We start from the raw sequence: 23,603 nt of genomic DNA, 5'->3' as shown, positions 1-23,603 counted from the left end.
CACCACTTCGGTCCGCCCAATCACAGCTGGTGTGCCACAAGGCTCAGTCCTAGGTCCTTTACTTTACACAATCTAGACAAGTGACCTACCACGATGTCACTGTGGCTACATTCGCGGATGATACCGCTGTTGTTGTTCGCGTTAAAAATCCTGACAAAGCTATTTTGCAATGTGGTCTAAACGAGATTGACAAATGGCTGTCGAAATGGAGAATAAAAAGTAGCGGTACAAAGTCAGTCCACACAACATTTACTCTTCGTCGAGGAAACTGTTCTCCAGTCTTACTGCAGAACAGTCAGCTTTCGCGGAGTGACAAAGTCGGGTACTTGGGCTTGGGCATGCACTTAGACTGAAGGCTCACCTGGAAGAAACACGTTCAAACCAAGAGGGATGAGATCTATCCCCGACATAGAGAGCTGTACTGGATGCTCTCAAGGAACTCCAGACTTTCCTTAGACAACAAGCTCCTGATATACAAGACAATAATACAGCCAATATGGTCATATGTTGTACTAAGAGCTCAAAATTATATTTTGAAACAACTATCCAAGGCGACTATCCAACTATCTAATCCATGATCCATATCATCACAATAAAGGAAGACATTAGAAGCTATAGTTGCAACTACAAAACACCATCCAAATCGCCTGGCAGTGCAGTTGACAATGCTGCAGGCGATGCGTCGACTGAACTCATATACTGGATAATTAGCTGAGACTTGTAGAGTTTTCCCGCTGGGGAAGTTGTCTCCAATCACGCCAATGTGCTCATAGTCCACCGACTGATCGCATTAGAAGTTGTCTCCAATCACGCCAATGTGCTCATAGTCCACCGACTGATCGCATTAGAAGTTGTCTCCAATCACGCCAATGTGCTCATAGTCCACCGACTGATCGCATTAGAAGTTGTCTCCAATCACGCCAATGTGCTCATAGTCCACCGATTGATCGCATTAGAAGTTGTCTCCAATCACGCCAATGTGCTCATAGTCCACCGACTGATCGCATTAGAAGTTGTCTCCAATCACGCCAATGTGCTCATAGTCCACCGACTGATCGAATTAGAAGTTGTCTCCAATCACGCCAAAGTGCTCATAGTCCACCGAGTGATCGCATTAGAAGGCACAACAGTGAAAAAAATACTTCAAAATATGAAATTTGTTTAAAATAAAGAATGACTGCTAGTAATGAGTGAACTCCTTGGTGCGTTGCAGGTGAACCAGCTGAAGGAGCTGATCGCGCGCATCGACCGGCCGCTGCACGAGCACCTGCAGCGCCACGGCGTCGACTACCTGCAGTTCTCCTTCCGCTGGATGAACAACCTGCTGACGCGCGAGATCCCGCTGCCCTGCAGCATCCGCCTGTGGGACACCTACCTCGCCGAGTCCGACGGCTTCGCGACCTTCCAGCTGTACGTCTGCGCCGCCTTCCTGCTGCACTGGCGCGAGCGCCTCGTGCTGGAGAGAGACTTCCAGGTGCGTTCCCCCCTCTACTCACCTCGCTGTAGTATCCGTCTGTTCTAGCTGTAGGTACGTCTGCGCCGCCTTCCTGCTGCACTGGCGCGAGCGCCTCGTGCTGGAGAGAGACTTCCAGGTGCAGTCCAGGAAATGGTTGTCATTTTCAAAAAATATATGCTGGGTATGCAATGGTTAATGTAAACATTTTTTTGGCAAGTGTAGATTGAACTGTAGACCTTTGACCCCAACCCATGGCAGGCGGTCGAACCTTGACTGGCCAGTATTAGAGAGGACAATTGCCTAGGTAAGGAGCCATCACAATGTCGTCGACTGCGCTCTGTTGCAGGGGCTGATGCTGCTGCTGCAGAACGTGCCGACGCACAACTGGACGGACTCGCACATCGGCGTGCTGGTGGCGGAGGCCTACCGCCTCAAGTTCGCGTTCGCGGACGCGCCCAGCCACCTCACGCGCCCCGCGCCCGCCGCGCCCGCCGCTCCCGCCGCGCCCAGCAGCTGACCGAGCGTCGCCGCCCCTCCCCAGCGCTGGGGGACGCGAGTGGAGGTGAACATCCTTCATCCTGGATCTATGAAACCAATATGAATTATACACAAGCGCGAAACATCCGAATGCGCTCACTCACATTTGCATCGCCCTGACAGAGCCTCGTGGATATGTATAGTCTGCGACAGGTTGAGATGGCAACCGGGATAGGAGGCCGCACGTCACTCGCACCGGGTCAGTGCGGAGGCTGTGCGGGGCGTTCCCTCCCCGGTTGTCATCTCGATACACGATCAACGATAGACTCCCGGACTCGTTTCGCGTAAGATATTATGATTTCAATGTCAGAACTCGGAGCACGAGAATCGCACGAGCGCTGTCCGGCCGAGAGTTGGTCGCGCACTCGTATGTAAAAAGATATTCGATTATTATTATTAGATGTTGTAACCAATTTTAGTTCTCGACCTTAAAACTAGATGGCGCTAGTAGAATGTTACTTCGCGCTACTCCATACCGTGGGGCCGGGAATATATCGGCCAGCTTAATGGATCATAATCAACCTTCGCCCGGTACTCATACGAGCAACGAACTCTGCATCCACAGTCCACACCTGCTGGGGCTGGGACAGAGTTTAACGCCAGTTTTAGTAGTACCGAAAAATTCTGCATCCACATCTACTGGGACTTGGGAGTTGGGAGTTGGGGCCAGTGTTTCCAATTCCATATGTAAATCGAGAATTACCGTGTTGAAGGGTTAAAATTACGGTGTTTCTAGATTAAATTACGGTGGATTAGCTAAAAGAATACCGTGTAAATTACCGTGTCATTTTTAAAAGAAAATAGTCACGAATTTGCTTTTTAATCAATTATTAATATTATTCTGAATCTGACTCTCCTAGCATAGCAATATCTTTTTCGTATACGGATTTATTCATATTAATATTTTGTTAAATCTCATTAATTTTACATTTCATTCCTTCCTAATTGCTTGAATAAGGACGAAAATAGATTGCTGAGATTTGATGCTTAAACCGAGAGCAAGAGAAATGTTGCCATTACGAAATATGCTAAGGTGACTGAGGCTGAGATCTATAGAGCGCACTCTGACTTTGCTTAGGCTTAAGACCGAGTTAAAACGAGATAGAGCTATATCTCTCACATAAATCTGTCTCGTTTTAACTCAATCTTAAGTCTGAGCAAAGTCAAAGTGCGCTCTATAGATCTCAGCTTGAGATTCGTACTCGTATTACGGAGTATATTATGAATTTTTAACGTGATTTTTGTATTACGGTGACACGGTCAAGTTAATGGGCATATTACCTTGACGGTAGATTAGGACTGAATTACGGTGCATCTACGGTAATTACCGTGTACATGGAAACACTGGTTGGGGCAGAGTTTTACGCTAGGTTTAAGTGAATCAATTGTTATAAACTGTAATAGTGAAAAATATATATTCCTCTTTTCTTCATCGCCTGAGAAACCCCCTCTACAACGTTATTTTTAATTCGGGTTTATGTATTTTAATTTTTACGTAAGTACGTTTCTTTACTTATTATTATTATGAATAAAGCACTATTTATAAAGTTAAGCCTTATGAATAAATGAAATATAAATGTAAAGGTGTTATTTTTGTGTTCCTTCCTGCGCGGCGTGTTCAGTTTTTGTGTTCCTTCCTGCGCGGCGTGTTCAGTTTTTGTGTTCCTTCCTGCGCGGCGTGTTCAGTTTTTGTGTTCCTTCCTGCGCGGCGTGTTCAGTTTTTGTGTTCCTTCCTGCGCGGCGTGTTCAGTTTTTGTGTTCCTTCCTGCGCGGCGTGTTCAGTTTTTGTGTTCCTTCCTGCGCGGCGTGTTCAGTTTTTGTGTTCCTTCCTGCGCGGCGTGTTCAGTTTCTGTGTTCCTTCCTGCGCGGCGTGTTCAGTATTTTCAGACAGTCCAGGTACCTACTTTCTCAAAGATACCATATAGAAACATAATATTATCCTGGGTAAAGTCGGTATGTAGGGAGAGGGACACATGCACATGTGACACGACGCTTGCACCTGACGGCGGATTGTCGCCACTCGCCGCCACTAGGAATATGTTTCATATTTTGTACCTCACTCCATACTCAGTTCACTTATTGGGAACACGTCATGTGAATAAATGTGATATTAAGGGAAGTTGGTATTTCCTTCCTCTTGTCCTAAGGACAGGATTACCCTAAAGGTACATCCAAACTAATATTATAATTAATGCGACTGTGTCTGTCTGTCTGCTAGCTTTTCACGGCCTATCTGACTACAGACGTAACTTGCATCCCGGGATTTCATTATCCCGAAAAATAAGAGTTCCTACGGGCTTTAAAAATATCTACGTGAATGGCGTTGTGCGGGCATCACCTACCTACTTACATGAGGTAGCCCCTACTTGAGGTACAGAGGTAGCCCCTACTTGAGGTACAGAGGTAGCCCCTACTTGAGGTACAGAGGTAGCCCCTACTTGAGGTACAGATGTAGCCCCTACTTGAGGTACAGAGGTAGCCCCTACTTGAGGTACAGAGGTAGCCCCTACTTGAGGTACAGAGGTAGCCCCTACTTGAGGTACAGAGGTAGCCCCTACTTGAGGTACAGAGGTAGCCCCTACTTACTTGAAGTACATACAGAGGTAGCCCCTACTTATTTGAGGTACAGAGGTAGCCCCTACTTGAGGTACATACAGAGGTAGCCCCTACTTATTTGAGGTACAGAGGTAGCCCCTACTTACTTGAAGTACATACAGAGGTAGCCCCTACTTATTTGAGGTACAGAGGTAACCTGCATCTGCACACTAAACACGGACATAACTAGATTACTTTTTATTCTGACAAATTAAATATTTTGTCATAATCAAATATATTGAGCCTCGATAGCTCAACGGTTAAAGGAGCGGACTGAAAACCGTAAGGTCGCCGGTTCAAATCCCGCCCGTTGCACTATTGTAGTACCTACTCCTAGCACAGTAATTGAAGAGGAAAGGGGAATATTAGTCAGCAACTTGGCTAAATACTCTTGAAATAAGTAAAAATAGTTTCCACGGGGTTTTTAAAACCTAAATCCATGCAGACGAAATCGCAGGCATCATCTAGTTCAGTAGTAACTAGTAAGTCGTTTTAAATTCAAAACCAATCAGTTTTTTATTGATTCCCGAATAATTATTCTAACTTGTAGTGGCTTTTGAAATGTCAAATGACTGACCGGAGAATACATCGGCAAGCGAATTGCTGTTGCATTGCACCAGGCGCGACTCGCTCCTGACATTCGGTAACATTGACCCCGTCCCCGCGCTGCGCCTGCGCGACCTGTGACCTTGACCCGCAGTCTGCGCGCCACTCGCCAGCTACAACCTCGCTGACAGCTGAGCGCGTAAACAAAGCCGCGCCACGCGCCGTGTGGTCCGTGGGCCCTTCTCGTGCCTCTCGTGGGTCAACTACCGTGTGGCAGATCATTAACGTTTCGATAGAAAAGCATCGTAGCAATTTATAAGATCGTCAATCTTGCCACCATTCGTTTTTATAAACTCATTGATTCCTACGTGGCAGTGGGCGAAGTACGAACACGTTGTGCGATACAGTTTTGCTGATACACTGTAGTAGGTGCTTAGGTATGTACCTAGATAATTTGTTAATAGAAGTCTCCCAATAATCTAGAAAAAAACCTTGTACCTAAGTCCACTAGTTATTGTAGAAAGCAGTCGCGCTAACTACTAACCTAAAGCAAGGTACCTATTTGTCGTCCTTCATCGAATGTTCTCCTTACCTATGTACTTTACCTAAACCAGAGTGAGACTGTAACTTGACTATAAATAAACATGACAGCGTTCCTAATATTGATACTCCAATGCCGTCACGTCATCAGCAAATGCGTGTAAGATGAAGGAAAACCGCAGGAGCGACTAGCCCGCGGTAAACATGGACAATAATAACAATGTGATTGGTATGATGGATTGCTTTTAAAATAATTTATCCTATTTATTTGATGTAGGCTCAGATTAATTATTCTGTAAGTATATAATTAATCTAAGGATGTATGTATGGTAGAATCCACAGAGAAATCAACCTCAAGAATCAAGAGTGCGCGTAGCATACACAAGGTTTTGCATGAAAAGTGAAAACAAAATCGTAAAATGTTCGGCGGGAGACAGGGTTGAATACTTTGTTGTGTTTGGTGGCTCTTAAGTCACGTAATCAAGACAATGTGCGGAATGAGGGTAGGGAACGGGCGTGGGCCGACTTTTATGAAGCAACTGCCTAAGCTTGGCGATCGGGGGTGTCTGGCTGTTAGGCGTCTATAGGTGGTGGTCTATGGCCAAGCCTAAACCTTTATGCTAATTATGCCTAAACTTGACGATTGGGGGTGTCGGTATAGGGAGTCAAGAAGGCGCCCCGGGAAAATGCCAAGAGCAAGTACCGAACGGGTGCCCTCCCGCGATTCGGCCCATATAACCGAGAGGTTATATGTGGCCATGGGAGGTGGAGGGTTGTCCCAGGATTGGGGGTGTCGATAGGTGGTGGTCTGTGCTTCTTCTTCATGTGCCTCTCCATTACTGAAGCTCAGCAGTGAGCTGTCTAAACTTCTCCATGTCCAAGGCTAGACGGCATAGTTCTCCGACTGTTTCTACTCCAGCCCACTCCCTTATGTTTCGTATCAATGACTTTTTCCTAGCCCCCTTTTTCCTGTCGCAAACTATGGCCAAGATACAAGATCTTATGTTACTCGACGGTCTGCTTCTGCATTCGGGCAAGAAACATCTCTAGCCGTCCTGCAACTTATGCGGAGCATCCTGCGATACGTCCACATGTTAGAAGCTTCGATCTTTTTCCGCAAGTCCTCCACTACGGTCCATCATCCATCATCCTCATCACCACCATACAAAACCACGGGTCGCATATATATGCCAGCACTGTAGGAGTCTATGCGGAGTTGTAGAGAAAGTTGGCGACCACAAGAACTTTGTGCATCGTACAACTATGTGCGATGACGATGCGAGCGGACTTCAGTGGTACGTTTCCACGAGTCCGTTAGCCATGACCTAAGACGTTTGTATTTGCTAACTCTCTCCTAGGTGTTATGTACGGTTTGTATTGCTTAACTTATTTATTATAATTTAGACACGAAATCCTCTTATTCTATCGTACTGTTACTTAGAGCTAGTGGACCCGATCTAAAGGGGCGCAGGTACGAATCTTGGTCAAGCAACTCTTGCTATACGTGGTATAAAAGTTATTTAATAACTAAGTACCTACATAGGTAGATATAAGTAGTACAAAATAGAGGACCGGCCCCGCGGCCCCACGGCCCCACGGCCCCACGGCCCCGCGGCCCCGCGGCCCCGCGCGCGGCCGCGGACGGACTCAGATGACCTTTCTGTAGTGGAAAGAAGATGGTTCTATACACAACCTACAAATTGCAAAATTTCAAGTTCCTATAACGGTATAAGTCAGTCAGTTTTAATCCTCCCAAAATTGTGCATATTGAGTAGTTCTATGCTTTTACGTTGAAAGAAAACTTCGTAAAGACACCTGCATCTCTTAGGCTAGAAGACATTCTAAAATACTGAGCGGAGGAGGAGATGTTTGCCCAGCGGTGGGCCGCTGTTCACGAGTCCCGCGTGTGGTGAGTGATTGCGGCGGAGTGGGGAGCGGTATCGGCTCCCTTCCGGCGAGGTTTCCTGCAAAGCCGATAACAGCTATATTTCGTTGAAACGCTAGTGATGCCGCATTATTTACTCATTAATACTTAATTAAGTGCCTACATTATTTTCATATATTTTTAAATTACATTTCGCCAATAGTTTTCCATTCCCATTGAATTTGCTCCCCTTATACCTACGCGGCGTTCTCCTCTCACCGTCTCCGTCGTGAGCTCCTCTGAACCTAACCTCCGCTAGAATGTAGGTTGTAAGTCTTGCCACGAAGGATGGTTCGCCATGGTCCACGGTACTCAGTGTAGCGCTGATGCTGCGCTCTTGGACTTTGTTATCTTACTTTACTTTTAGTTATCTCTGTTCAGAAAGTATGAGCATCATACTATAAAGCTTGGAGGCACGCAGCGGCTGATGGCATCACATCCGTAGGTGCAACCAGAGCAACTGACGTAGCTCGGTGGGCACGTCCCACCCCCAACAACTAACGAGTGGCACGGAGCCGCTGGAATCTGGATTCAGCAGATAGTGCAAGCTGTTAAAGATAATGAAAGAATTGATTTTCTAATATTTAAAAACCGACTTCGTTACACAAACACTAAAAATTGAAAAATAATTTAATTTATTACCGAATATATTATGTATACAAGAGTTAATATAGTTCCATAATAATACTTTTTGGTGCCGGTGCCAATTAGCTTTAGCTGCGCGAATCGTCTAGATTTCATATTTTTATGGGACTCCACAATGGCACCTCATTGGCACCGACCCCAAAAAATATTATTATGGAACTATATTAACTCTTGTATACATAATATATTCGGTAATAAATTAAATTATTTTTCAATTTTTAGTGTTTGTGTAACGAAGTCGGTTTTTATTTTTTTTGTAAAAAATTTTAATTTCACAATTTTTAGTGGCCCCATGGAATTATGCTATGACTGGTTAAAAGTCTACTGTTTACTAAGCTATTACACTGATCGCGAGCAATTTACTCTTATCCGTTGAGGAGTTCCAGTATCTATCTTCGAAGATGTTCATCAGATCTTCACCAAATTGAAATGGGACCAACTTTGAAGTATACCCTTTCAAACAAAAAAATAATTTTCAAAATCGGTCTAGGCGTTTTCGAGTTATCGGGGAACATACATAAAAAAAAAAAAAAAAAAAAAGATTCCGACGAATTGAGAACCTCCTCCTTTTTTTGAAGTCGGTTAAAAATAGGTAGTTATGTACATGACTGTTGTTGGCACGAACGAGACGAAGCTCTCCACAAAGTGCTGACAGTTGACACCATCGCGAGCGCGTTGTACGAGTGGGAAGTGCAGGGTTCGAGCCCGGCTCGCACTGATGGCCTGATTTCAACGAATAAAAAATAATTAAAAAAAACCGACTTCCAAAACCACTACAAAGTAAAAAATAACTTTTGTTTCTAGTTTCTACACGTGTAGGGTATGTTGAAGTCGGGCGAGTTACACGCTTTGATTTCTAGTTTCTTTTATGTTCCTGAATCACTATAGTTTAGGAGTGCTGTACCCTACCTCATCAGGGTTGAGGAGTTGGGACTTGGAGTTCAAGCATAAAGTCGTTGCTTGGTACCTACAACATTAATTCACTATAAACACTTCCTGAATCTTGACAACTTTGGCGGGAAGTAACCCTGCAGCATCAGGATTGAAGAGTTGGATCCGGAAATTTAAATGGTACCACCACCTTAACATCCTCAGCTGATTAAAAAAAATCGATGTACATAAAAAAGTCGAAAAAAAACGGGTGGTTAAAAATAGAGTGGTAGCAACGGCACGGATGGTCACATCTACTCGGTGGTCACATCTACTCGGTGGTCACATCTACTCGGTGGTCACATCCCTAGCGGCCATATCTCGGTGCGGTTTCCCCCCGGGTGCGGCGGGTGCGGCGGGTGCGGCGGGTGCTGTGCGCAGCCGCAGCGCCCAATTAGTGTCGGCCATCAGCCGCGCGCGGCTTTCCTGCTAGATAACCCGCTTATAACCCGCGCCCGCACACTGCGCTCCGCACACCGACTGCCACTTGCCATCGAGTGCACCGGTTCTATCCGGTTCCTGGTCTGCTCCGGCGGGCGCAGCAGCGAGCAGCAGTCAGCAGAGCAGAGGTAAGGTCTAGTCATTAACTTAACATAAACACTAGTATAATCATACTTACCAACATTTTATTGTAATTGTATTGATAGTATAGTACGCGACAGGTCGAAATGGCAAACGGGAGGGAACGCCCCGCACACCCGCACACCCGCACCGGGCGAGGCGGGTGACGTGCGGGGGCACCCCCCGATTGCCATGTCGGACTATAGGTTAGCTACCTATGTTCTTATGTGTATTGTGTAAGCTAAATGTGTTGTATTCCTAAAGTCTGCCCGCCTTGCCTGGGCGTGGGCGTGGGCGTGGGCGTGGGCACGTGTACCTGCACTACACCATACCTAGTCTCTACGATGATCATCATCTGTCATCATATTGTGTCAAGGAAGACATGAGTGTCAGCGCAGCTTATGGACCAGCGCATTTAGCTTACTACAGTTGGCAACAGCTAAACAGAATTCTGAACTTCGACCTGCGCAGTGGGTGATTTATCATCTATGTAGTGGTACGACTGAGGTGATTTTCATTTCACCGCGCTATTGGTTCGTCAGTCAACCAAAGAACCTCTTCACTTCCCGCTTCTGTACTGTAGAAAAGTACGCGACAGGTCGAGACTCGAGCTAGCAATCGGGGTATTATGAGGCGGGGGGACGCCCCGCACAGCCGCGCTATCCCGCACTGGGTTAGCGCGGAGGCTGTGCGGGTGTGCGGGTGCGCGGGGCGTTCCCTCCCCGACCTGTCGCGTACTCTACCTATATAATGCCCGCGCCACGTCACTGTCGATGTCGTACACAGAGCTGTTTGCCTGACGCCCGACGCCCGACGCGTGACGCCACTGTACACTGGCATAGCGTGTAGGCTCTACGTAACTGAACGTTAATAATTGTCATCAACAATTGTGAAGTAACGCTACAAGAAGAGCAAGAAGAGAGAAGAAGAGAAGAGAGTCAGAGCGGGAAGATGTGACTCGTGTTAGTTGCGGCTCATCGTAAGGCAGTTTGCTTGTGACTCGCCAGCTGCCTAGCGAAGGGCAACAAGTTACCGAGTCGTCGACGAAGTTGCCGAGTCGTCGACGAAGTCACCGAGTTATGTAACAATTGATGTAACATGTTTGTTATGTATCTACACAATATGTGTACCTACATCTGACAAACCACCGCGGCCGGCCACTGTGGCAGTTGAGGCCTCAATCAAAAGCCTAACTTTCCACCTTTGCCTCACGAATTGTCACTAGGATGGGAAGGTTTGGCTTTTGATAGCTTCTCTACTTAATTGTAATGTGAACTGCGGTCTGCGATAAATATAGTGCGTTCCTGACGTGACGTGTATATCAGTGTAGCGTTGTTGTAGCTAGTTGTCAGACAGGGGCGGAGCCCGGGAGCCCGGGGGCCCGGGGGCCCACTGCCGGCAGAGAGGACGGCAGTGCCAAGTGCCAACACGAACATCCAGTTTACTTTTTATTACTGGGTACCTAAGTAGGTTCTTTTTTAATAGAGATAGCAGGCGGGTCACCTGATGTTAAGTGATTACCGCCGCCTATGAATATTTGCAGCACCAGAGGAACTGCCGATGCATTAACGGCCTTTTAGGGATTTGTAGGCAGGTTTTTCTCTTGTTAATCCTGAGAAAGACGTCATCATGGTGTAGGATTAGGATGTAGGATATTTACCATAAAACCCCTTCGGTGACCACTCGAGCAGCGCATGTTGCGAGGCTCCGAGATCTCCTACGTCCCCCTCTTACATCTCAGGGTCCCCTTGCGCGGCCCCATTGGCCCCATTGGCCCCATTGGGCGAGCCCTCACTACAACTATTGTACTTATTTTAGCAAACAATAATTCACATTGGCAACACAATTTTACTTTTTCAGTACCCTTATTATACATGCAAAAGTGTGTTTGTTTGTTGGTTTGTCCTTCAATCACGTCGCAACGGTGCAACGGATTGACGTGATTTTTTAGGAAGTCCTGGAGAGTGACATGGACTACTTTGTATCCCGGAAAATCAAAGAGTTCCCACGGGATTTTTAAAAATCTAATTCCACGCGGACGAAGTCGCGGGCATCAGCTAGTTTACTTATATATTCTTCGGTTAGTATTCCCTGGCTTACGGTCTATGCGTGCACGTGTTTCCTCTCTAGGTGTTCCAGGCTTATTGAATGAAGTAATCGTGTCCGTTCAGCCGATGCAGTTGCAATAATGAGAATATACCTACTGGTTCATTATGATTGTATATACATATGTGGGCACTGGGCAACTGCACAGTTTCGCGCCGCCGCACAAGGCCGCGCCGCCGCACAAGGCCGCGCCGCCGCACAAGGCCGCGCCGCCGCACAAGGCCGCGCCGCCGCACAAGGCCGCGCCGCCGCACAAGGCCGCGCCGCCGCACAAGGCCGCGCCGCCGCACAACGCCGCGCCGGGAGAGCAACACGATGGTCAACGAGCAGCGCTCACTGTCAATGCCGAGTGCCAACCCTACCTAATAAATACCTTTACACGCACTTCGAAAAAATTGAACGTACCTACCTACAAACAGAAATACTTACTCGTAAATTATATCTAATTTTTCTATTATTTTCCCATCAGAAAAACTTGTAGGAAGGTGCTAGTTACTAGTTAGTACCCAGTCTCACTGCGTGTTCAATTTGTTCTTCAGTTAATGAATACAATGCTTGACAATGTACCTATGTGTAAGTATGTACCTATCTACTTAATGCTACTTAGTCTCGTTTTGCCAAAGTTAAAGAATCGAGGCTAACGCAAGTTCTATTATTTCTTCCAAACCAACTTAGCCTAAGTAAATAAGTGAGGAAAATAATATTTCAAAATCCCAGTAAAAAATTCAAAATGATGTAAGTATATACCTACCTAATGCTGCATTTAGATACTACCCGAGAGATTACCAAGTTAGGTGCTACATGAACGTTTGAACTTTTACAGTTACATTTTTTTTTTTAATAAATATAGCGAGCAAAACGAGCAGGCGGGTCACCTGATGTTAAGTGATTACCGCCGCCCATGAACATTTGCAGCACCTGAGGAGCCGCCGATGCGTTGCCGGCCTTTTAGGAATTTGTTGGTCCGCCCCTTGAATAACCCGATGTTATAATCTAGTGGGAACACCGCCGATGGGAGTTGGTTCCACAGTTTGCACGTGCGTGGAAAGAAGGATCTGGCGCAGCGGACGGTCGAAGTGCACCAGACACCCAGATGGTGAGGGTGAAATTCCTTACGGTGGCGCGCGGTGCGCGGTGCGCGGTGCGCGGTGCGCGGTGCGCGGTGGTACATTTGTATAGTAAGTGACAGGTCTAGGTGAAAGCAAGTAGGTACAGTTTATTGGTTCGTGTAGGGACCGTTAGTTATTGGCACATAGACGAGCGCTTGCCGGCGGCGCTGGGGCCTGGAGCCAAGCCAACATGTCACAAGTTGGACTCCGAGCCATCACAGAACAGTTATAGCACATAGTCCTGCACTCGGCCCACTTAGGTTACCGTTAAGGTAGTATTTAGCGCCAACAAAAACCACATTTGACCCATTTGAATTTAATTTATAGAAAATAGTTTCATATTTGTGCCTTTTGGGGTGGAGACCATGGGTTCGTGGGGCGAGGATGCTAGATCCTTTTTTAAGGACCTTTCATCCCGTCTCTCGGAATCCACGGGGGACCGGAGGGCTGGCAGTGACCTCGGTCAGCATATCAGTGTGGCCATTCAACGAGGTAACGCTGCCAGCGTTCCCAGCACCCTGCCTCGTTGCGGTGGTTTAGATGATATTTTCGATCTGTAATTTTTATGTTCTAGAATAAGTTTGGTACAGAATTACTACCTACTCATTTATACGGGTAGGCATACTTGTACAAATATTATTAATTCTATTATGTTCCAAAAATAACATATTTTAAAGATATTTTATCTACTTACCTCATTTGACCAAATTAAATGGGTTTGGAAGGAGGAAATAAGCTGCATCTATTGTTTGTGCCTTCTATTAACTCATATTTTAGTGACTGATTACAATATTATTTACTTAATTTAAATTTAATTACATCGCATACTTACGTTTTCCTGTTAATTAACAGTATTATACTGAATTTATACTTTGTTTGCGCAGTGCGCAAAGTTTTTGTCAATTCCAAAACCTACAGTAGAAAACAAAGGGTAGGCTATTACAATGAAGGATAGGCTATTACAATAAAGGGTAGGCTATAACAATGAAGGGTAGGCTATTACAATAAAAATACATACCTAAGTAGGTATATAAAATAGGTCAAAAGATTTCCAAGCAATAATACAAAACTTATCTATTTACTACTTATTTTTGTGACATAGATCGACGCGAGCTCTCTGGCGATGCGATGTGGCGCGTGCAAGTCACTGTGTGGTCTTATAAACGGGAGGTCTCGGGTTAGACCACGGGGCACTCATGTGCAAAGCTTCGTGGACTCAGTCCTCAGCATCGAGAGCGTTTGGATTCGACGGCCCCGTTCCCTTCACCAGCCATACTCCAATCCTTTCCAAGTTATGTGCCTCTCTTCTGGCACATCTAAATAATTCCTGATTTCCGTAAAATATATGCACAAATACTTATTTAACTACTATATTGTGTAAACGCCACAATCATGATGTATTTTTTTTTTAAATTATTAGCCAAGTTTATTATGTCGACTAATATTCCCTTTTTCCCTCCAAGTAAGCATAAAGCTTGTGCTGCTAGCAGTAGGTACGACACTAGTGCAACGGATGGGGTTTGAACCGGCGACCTTTCGGAATTCAGTGCACTCCTTTAACCGTTGAGCTATCGAGGCTCTAACGAGGATTAAGTAGAGTAGGTAATCTGTCGTTTGCCAGGCAGACGCAGCCTGGCTGACTCTCGCCTCACGAAGACAGACTCATCACGTTTGTCATCTCGCAAGCCGAGCTTTGTCGTACATAGCTACGTGCATTGTGCATTCTGAATACCAGAAATTATTGATGCATAATTACTGTACAGCTAATTATATACAAATATGTAAACTGTATGTTGAAAACCATTTTCTCATTGATTCATCGCTTGCCTATGTGTGTATGCCATGTGATGACGGACGCGCGCCACCCCTTGCATACATAGCTATAGACAATATACATAATATACCTAAGCTTCATATTATAAATGCGAAAGTGGTTGACAGTCTGTTACGTTTTCACTGCGCGTCCGCTAATCCGATTTAAAGAAATTTTGTAGAGAGATAGCTTTGTATCCCGCTACGGACGGAAGTTAGGTACCTACCTACTTGTATCCCGCTGACGGAAGTTAGGTACCTACCTACTTGTATCCAGCTGACGGAAGTTAGGTACCTACCTACTTGTATCCAGCTGACGGAAGTTAGGTACCTACCTACTTGTATCCCGCTGACGGAAGTTAGGTACCTACTTTTAAATCCGGAAAAATAAATTGAAGAGTTCGCACGAGATTTCTAAAAGCCTAAATCCTCGCGGATAAAGTCGGTACATACCTACTTACACAATGTATTACAAAATTATTTAATTTGACTTAATTGGGTATTTTTCACCAGAAAGAGAGATCTCCTGAAGCGGTTGTTTGCTCGCGAAGTTCGCGGTTTGATTCCGGAGAATTGAATATTTGCATAGTTATAGTACGCGACAGGTCGAGATGGCAATCGGGGTGGGGACACCTCGCATACCCGTACAGGCACCGCGTCTCCCGCCTCATATCCCGATGCCACCTCGACCTGTCGCGTACTAACCTACTCTAGTGGCACACTAATTATTCTATCCATATATTATTTCCATATATTAGAGCCTCGGCCTCGAAGCCGCCGTGTCACAGTGCCACAGTGTGACAGTGTCACAGTGTGACGTGGTGTGACGTGGTGACGTGGTGACACCCAACAACAATCTACTGCCACCACCATCCACAAAACGGGTTCAAGGTAAGTGTTGCGTATCTACGCAGCATATGTTTTTAGGGTTCCGTACTCAAAGGGTGCCAACGGAACCCCATTACTATAAGCCTCCGGTGTCGCCATACATCCGTCCGTCTGTCTGTCAGCGGGCTGTATCTCGTGAACCGTAATAGGTAGAGTTCAAAATTTAACAGAATATAACAAAAGTAATACTCAGTTACATGAAAATTAAAAATTGAAGTGTTATTTGTTGTACAATGGTACAGAACCCTCCGTGTGCGAGTCCGGCGCACAACCGATTTTTTTCTCGATTCATTCTATACTACAGTCATAGTAGGTAGAAACATATTTACATATAGCTATAGGTTTGTTTACTTACTATGTTCATTTCAGCGGAGCTCATTTACGTACATTATGATTTATGATAATTCTCTACGTACAAGTAATTGCGAATTATCATGAGCGCCCATTGTCATCGCAAGTAGCTAGGTAGCTAGGTAGCTAGGTAGGTAGCTAGGTAGGTAGCTAGGTAGGTATGTAACTACGTTTGCAGCCGGTTTCTGTCGGACATTGTTCAGTGAGAACATAGCTTCAAGATCATTCATTGAACACATGCGATAGTCTAAGAGTCCACTCCACTAGCAATAAGTATGTTACACGATTTCCTTCGACTAGGTAGTTAGGGAGGTAACTACTTGATCATTTTTATATTTATTTTTATCCTTCGAGCCATAAAGAGGGGTGTTATGAGGTGTGTATCTGTGGCATTGTAAGTAACTCTTAAACGGATGAACTACGAGTTTAAAAAGATGATTTGGTTGAGAGTGTTTTACTTTAACTATGATCCAAGAAAATCTGTTCAGTAGTTTGAAGATCACCAGCTCTTTTGGAGAATGGTCTCAATGAATAGGTTACAGATAGATAGCTAGCAGGCTCTGTGGATGGAGCAGGAAAAGTTATTACTAGTTACATATAAATAACTGAGGAATTCTGAGCTAAATAATGGATTTGCCCAAAAACTTCCAGTAACTACTTCTGTCATACCACGTCACAGCTACTATAGTCCGCGGCAGGTTGCGGGGCGCACGGCCTCCGTGCTACCCCGGTGCGGGCGAGCGCGGGTGACGTGCGGGTGTACGGGACATGCCCTCGCTTCATACCCCAATTGCCATCTCGACCTGTCACGTACTATACATAGTCTGCTACGCTGGCAGCCAGCAGCTTCACCGCTTTACACACCTTTGAGAACATTATGGAGAGCTCTCAGGCATGCAGGTTCCCTCACAATGTTTTTCTTCACCGTTAAAGCAAGTGATATTAATTGCTTAAAACGCACATAACTCTGAAAAGTTATAAAAGCGTGTCTGGGATTGAACCCTCGATCTCCGAATAGACTTTCTAACTTCTTAAACTATCGTTAAGCAACTTAGAGTAGGTGCCATCCAATCTTTTACGATTTGTTCATGAATAGACAAACGTATCGGTGGGCTCTCGCACTAGTACAGGTGCAAAACTGACTAGACACCACTCAGGCCAATAAACTGCTAAGCAGCACGGCTCTCAGTCAGTTTCCGACGCTCGACCAAACATCTCCTTTAACTCACCAGTCACCTCGCTACACCAAGCATTATTATTGATTTACTATTTGCATTGAAGAACACACGAGGCTCTCAAGTCGACAAGTTTATTATCAGTCGGGAAGGATCTTGTTTCGTATCAGATCCTGAGTCATTCCGTCGTCGCTAGTGATCCTAGGTCGTGTATATAAGCCGCGCGGCTGTTCCCGCAGGCTCGTCGTGCGACATGGTGCGTGCGCGCGCGTCGGCGTGCGCCGGGAGCGCCGCCATGTACCGGTTAGTGGCTTTTTACTCTTTTCTACAATAAATAACATCCGTTTACCTACGAGTGCAGCGGAGTGCAAGGCCTTGTAAATAACAAAACCAATCGTAAGGTTAAACTACCTAATAGTAAAACATTTTTTCTAGCGTGTTTATTGATAAGCGAACATTTTTTGCGTTGAGATAATGTTGAGAGTTTAAAATTAAGTATAAAATAAATATTGTTCTTATTGGGTAATTTTTCAAAACGGTTTAGACCGGATGCTGTAGTTATTGTCGTTAGATAACAGATAATGACGAGACGTAATGAGCAGTTCAAATATCTTGGAGAGACTACACATGAAGCATTTCTTTTAAAAATTCTCAAGATTTTATCTTAAAAAATTAGGCACTTAGATTTACTTTAACATGTACCTACCTACCTACCTACCTACCTACCTACCTACCTACCTACCTACCTACCTACCTACCTACCTACCTACCTACCTACCTACCTACCTACCTACCTACCTACCTACCTACCTACCTACCTACCTACCTACCTACCTACCTACCTACCTACCTACCTACCTACCTACCTACCTACCTACCTACCTACCTACCTACCTACCTACCTACCTACCTACCTACCTACCTACCTACCTACCTACCTACCTACCTACCTACCTACCTACCTACCTACCTACCTACCTACCTACCTACCTACCTACCTACCTACCTACCTACCTACCTAGGCAACACCACGGTCTAGATCACAAGAACAAAACAGACATACCTAACAGATATTACACTTATAGTAGATACAATATTATTGAGCGGTGATAAAGGTTTATGAAATTAACTTCACTCGGGAGGTCGGGGGTTCGATGCCGGGCACGCACCTAGAGTAAATTGTGCGTTTTATTATTAGCGATCGGATATCACTTGCTTTAACGGTGAAGGAAAACATCGTGCGGAAACCTGCATAACTGAGAGTTCGCCATAGTTTGGTAATCCGCACTGGGCTAGCAACGTGACGGACTATGGCCTAAACCCTCATTTTAGGAGGAGTCAAGGAATCAAGCGCTGATTGATAGACTTCACCTTAATTGACAACATTAATGAATCGAGATCTCTCAGACATGCGGGTTTTCTCACTTTGAAAAGCAAGAAGGTGTGTGCCTGGAATCGAACACACCTCATTTACATTGAAGTGGTAAATTAAAACTACCTGATTATTCATAAACACTTGTAAAAAGTTTACATGAATAAAAAAACATTCTATTCTATTCTATTGAACCCCGGACTGCCCGACTAGAAGACCGATGTGTTCACCACTAGGCTATGAGCGCTAGAAGTCTACTTCTATGTATTATTCTAAAGATTATCTAATAAGACATCTTCGATGTGAAGTTGCGACCTCGTTTAGTTGGAGCCTTGCCCGGGGCCACTACTAAACACTTTCGCGATCTTGTAATATAATGGACTAAGAGCCAACGCGAGCCAGACCTTTGTTATTTTATAAAATTCTGGCAATTCATGACGTTATTTCTAATATTACTCCGAAGAAAATGTAAAAGAATTAGACTTTATGCTTGGACGCAAGATTTTTTACACCTTTCTTACCTCTTGTCTCCCAAAGCCATCATGATCCAAACAAACGTTCCTCCCTGTGTAGTGTGTTGGGGACAATTATACACAGAGAAACTTTTAGCTTTTATAAATAACAAAGGTCTGGCACGCGCTGGCTCTCTCTCTATAATCGATAGCGAAATGTGAAGTGATACAATACAACAGCTGTTACGGTTGTCTTCGGATACGTCATACGGCGACAGAATACCGAAGTGATAGACATTCAACGTGCTAGCGAGACGGACTGCCCGTGCGGGCTAGTGCGGATGTGCGGGCGACCCCCCCGCCTCATACCCCGATTGCTATCTCGACCTGTCCCGGACTACATAATGTAGGTAGTCCGGGACAGGCCACGGCAGCCAACCTTCGCGGAGATTAGCCAACTGTACAAGTGTGTGTGCAAACACAGGTGCACCCCTCCGTTCCCTCACTCTCATAGCCCGATGGGGTGGAAATCCGACACCGGCGGCTTTACGTGCTCACCGAGGCACGGGGCTGAAACACCGCCAACTTCTTAACTCCAAGCTATTGAGAGTTTCTTAACAGTAAATATAATACTTATCTAACTTTGGCCTGACCCGGGAATCGAACCCAGGGCCTTCTCCAGTCCCTGCAGTGGACTGTGGAACATACTAATGCTAACCTCTCTAGACCGATGAGGCAGCTACATACCACAGCCAGCGGGTGTCGGGTCGGTTCCCGAGGTGCGTGTCGCATTTTTTATTTATTACAGAATATTAGCCAACTCCTTTCCCCTCCAACTAGTGTTAAGCTTGTGTTAGTAGGTACGACAATAGTACAACGGGTGGGGTTTGAACCGGCGACCTTTCGCATTTCAGTGCCGTGGAGCAATTGAGGCTCTCTACTCATTGGTCGCAGCCGGCGCGCGGCGATCCTCACAACGACACACTTTTTGCTAATGTCGCGTTTACTATTCAGCGGCCGATCGATGAATATTCAATAGTTATGACATATTTATTGTTATTCATCATGATCAACACCTAGTCCTTAGCCGGCGCACTACTGAGCACGGGTCTCCTCTCCACGCATGGCCAAGTGCAGATTTACCAGAATTTGTCAAGGATCTATTTTAATGTAAGTAGATAACGGATAGATACATACCACACGATTAATTTGATGGTTTTATTTGTCGATATTTCTACCCGATTGCACGCGTCGTCGTCACGAATGAAATATGTACCCGTTATCTACATTAAGATATGTCGAAACCACGATAAGCTTCAAATCAATGCCAACGAAGGTGGTGCCTACGTAGGTAGAGAAACAGTCACAACTAATTATGGATGCTAGCTGTTACCTACTACCTAGGCAAATAACAAATCTCAGGTAGTTGTCATGCAGCTTTCGTTTTTACAAAAGCTATATAGATAGGTACCTAGACAGTCATGTTGAGGATGTTATGTTAATAATCTATTATTAAACAGCATAATTTTAAAAAATTACGTCGTTAGAATACCTGAGAAGGTCAGAAGCATAGGCGGAGGTATTCAGCAAATAATTAATTAAGAATTGCGGCATGTTATCGTAGGAAAAATTTCACTGATTCGTTTATGTTTTGCTCATTTCGAACCATATTTACATATTAATACTATTATTATTAATTGGCTATATAGGTATTTGTCTTTTACAAATTGCCGAATCAATGTAGACGAAATGTGGCATAAGTAGAGATCAGAGATCAGATAGCTACACCTAGATGAATTATAATCATTATCTTTATCTTCTGTATATAAAAGGAAAAGCTGACTGACTGACTGACTATAAACTATGAACACACAGCTCAAACTACAGAACGGATCGGGCTGAAAGGCATGTACTGCACATAGCTATTATATAGCGTAGACCGTAGACGTCCACTAAGGATTTTTGAAAATTCAATTGTAGTCCACGCAGACGAAGTCGCGGCCATAAGGTAGTTTTACTATATTTCTTACCTACTTTGTATTCATTCATCAGCTGCGAATCATGTCAAGGTACCGGGTTCGACTCCCGCGTCGAGTCAACAAAGAAGTCATATCTTCTACTCTAGCACGGAGTCGAAAGTTGGTAGTGTTATACTCCCGCGCTGGAAAAGAATGTAAAGGCGCCTGTTATTCCTGTGCCTGATCTCTCTCCGGTAATGTCGCGTCACCGAGCCATCGTGCTGCGTAGTCGGCTAGTTTCCGTGGAGGGATGCCACCGCAGTGGCTAGGAACAACGTTCTGATTTCTGAGCAACAAAATGTTATTTTAGCTCCGCGAGACAGACGGTCGTACCGGTACCAGATTTGTAATGAAATAAACAAATTGTAAATATACTGTTTAACTTTTTCAGGTTAATATTGTCGCTGGTGGTGTGCGCCTGCGCAGTGGCGGGCGCGCCGCAGGACTCCGGCGGCAAGAGCCCGCCCCTCGCGCCCGACGCCGCCAGCTTGGAGGACAGCTTCGGCAGCACGGCGCCCCCCAGTGCCGACACCACCGCCTTGGAGAGCGGCGAGTTCGTCCGCCACGCCAGGCAGGGCTCCTTCACCCCGGAGCTGGAAGATCCCGACACCACGGAGACGGAGGAACTGGCCACGGACGCGATCACTTCGCCGCGAAGCAGCCCCGGCCGAACGTTCACGCGACCGGCCAGGCCGACGCAAGCCAGCCCCAGGTTCATATCCAAGCTCAGCTACTTCGACAAGCCCAGCGCTCCGAGCGGCGTCGCCACCAACCTGCTGGAGAAGCCCGACAGGGGGTACCCGGGGTACGTGCGCAAGTTCGTGAGCAGCTGCCGCTGCGAGAAGATCTGGAACTGCCGCAACCTGCAGATCACCACGCCGCGCTGCCCCAGCGAGTTCTTCATGTGCTGCGACTACAACTACATACAGAAACTGACTTGATATAGGTACCTACTTAGGTACATATATTTTGAGTTGTAAGACGTATTTCGGAGCTCTTATTTATAGCTGATGTCACATATTATAGTAATTAGGAAACGCTGTACAATGTATTCTATCTCATTCTAGCTCTCTATAGGATGTACTTAGGTATAGTACGCGACAGGTGGATATGGCAATTGGGGTACGAGGCGGGCCGCGGGGGGGACGCCCCGATTGCGATCTCGCCTTGTCGCGTAGGTACTATATGTGTTTCTCTTTTTCGTACCATCGAGTTTCGAATCACAACTTCAAAAAGTTTCCAATATTGAGCATGCACTTGTACTTGAGGAGTGTCGGTTCCATGTGGTGCTAGTGGTTGCGGTGACGGCGGGGGAGGAGGGAAATCCTCTGCGTACCTCTGGCATGCCGGACTCCGTTGGGATGCAGCCCAACGGCCTACGGACTAAAAACCTCTTCCCCTTCTTCGCTCTACCTTTCAGGTCAGACCTTTGCATTGCATCTGAAAGATGGCTGTTTGCTGCAAGCTGCAGCTCCGAGCAGTGCAGCCATACAGCTCTTTTCACGTGACACCGACTGTAGTCAACGCTAGTAAGCGAATTATTAAATAAAGCTGGTCGCACATCACCACGCGCGCCGTCCGTTCGTTGCGGCGAATGTTGTGCTCGTGGGTACTTACTAATCTTGTAGATTCGAGCTCGTCCCACCGACGACGACCGAATATTAGTATGGGTCATTATAATTAAATATAAATATTTTAAAACAGTTCACAAAATTCGCTGGGCGCGTTACAAATTAAGTTAAAACCTGTCTACTTTAGCTGGAGAGATAGGTAAGTATCATGTTTCTCTGGAGTTCAAAGTGTCTGTAATGGTTTTTCTACGAATGTAAACACTTGATATATCCAGTAGTTAAACTAGGAAAAAACATTATTCTACAGTAATTGTGGGAAATGGCCGAAAAGTGAATAGATTGGTAGCTAAGGCCATCTTGATTGTTATCCACGTTTGTGATGCGTACCAACAAAACACAACACGGCAAATGAACGTAGGGTTGTCTTAACTATTGAAATACTTTTTTTGTTTCAAGAGAGTTTTTGTTTGTAAGTGAACTTTTGTTCTTTTTGTTTGTAAGTGAACTTTTGTTCTTTTTGATAAACTAAACTCATTAAACTTAAGAATACCTATTACTTACTTACCTAAGAATTTTTACTATTTTTAAGGTTTTTGATGTAAAATTAAAAAGCTCTGTAAAATATATAATTTATGTGGTACACAGTTAAGTAAATAAAAGTCATTATTATACGAATTATTGTCGTTTATTAATAAAAATAGAAAATAGTTAAAGGCAAGTTGTTTAATTTTGCTTACAAGAATATATGCGTCTACCAACTAACTTCTCCCTACCAACTAACAATAATATTATACAAAATTATATAAATTATCTTACTTTTTTCTAAAACAATACAAAACAAAACAAAAATAATATTATACAAATTAATTAAGATTATCTTACTTTTTTTATTAACTCAAGACAAGAATAATATACCTACCTAATTTAATCACAAGTATCAAAATAATTTTTTAGGCTACGATAAAAATAATGTATGGAGTGAGGCGCCGCAGAACATCATGCATTTAGTTAATTC

At 45.0% G+C, this 23,603-nt stretch overlaps 2 protein-coding genes across 3 annotated transcripts in view; both read left to right on the top strand.

The window, feature by feature from the left end:
* The window catches only part of Tbc1d22 (TBC1 domain family member 22), a 73,781-nt gene that overhangs the window by 2,959 nt on the left and 47,219 nt on the right, over window positions 1–23,603 (top strand). Inside the window, exons 4-5 of one of the 2 annotated variants that reach the window (XR_011237127.1) lie at window positions 1,214–1,474; window positions 1,803–2,680. Coding sequence is in view for 1 of the 2 variants with exons in the window: in XM_069500916.1 (XP_069357017.1) it covers window positions 1,214–1,474; window positions 1,803–1,973 (432 nt within the window). In the remaining variant the exon portion in view is untranslated. Of the gene's footprint in view, window positions 1–1,213; window positions 1,475–1,802; window positions 3,577–23,603 lie in introns of those variants that run through there. The other variant, XM_069500916.1, reaches the window with a different exon arrangement.
* Window positions 2,500–23,263, top strand: LOC138402751 (uncharacterized). The gene is made up of 3 exons (XM_069500641.1): window positions 2,500–2,658; window positions 9,399–9,742; window positions 21,409–23,263. Exons 1-3 carry the CDS (start codon window positions 2,500–2,502, stop codon window positions 21,956–21,958), a joined length of 1,053 nt encoding a protein of 350 aa, XP_069356742.1. The 3' UTR covers window positions 21,959–23,263.

This window comes from Maniola hyperantus, chromosome 9 (assembly GCF_902806685.2).
Source record: "Maniola hyperantus chromosome 9, iAphHyp1.2, whole genome shotgun sequence".
NCBI classification, from domain to species: domain Eukaryota; kingdom Metazoa; phylum Arthropoda; class Insecta; order Lepidoptera; family Nymphalidae; genus Maniola; species Maniola hyperantus.
The sequence above is the reverse complement of the archived record's forward strand: the minus strand, read 5'-3'. Positions and strand labels throughout refer to the sequence as shown.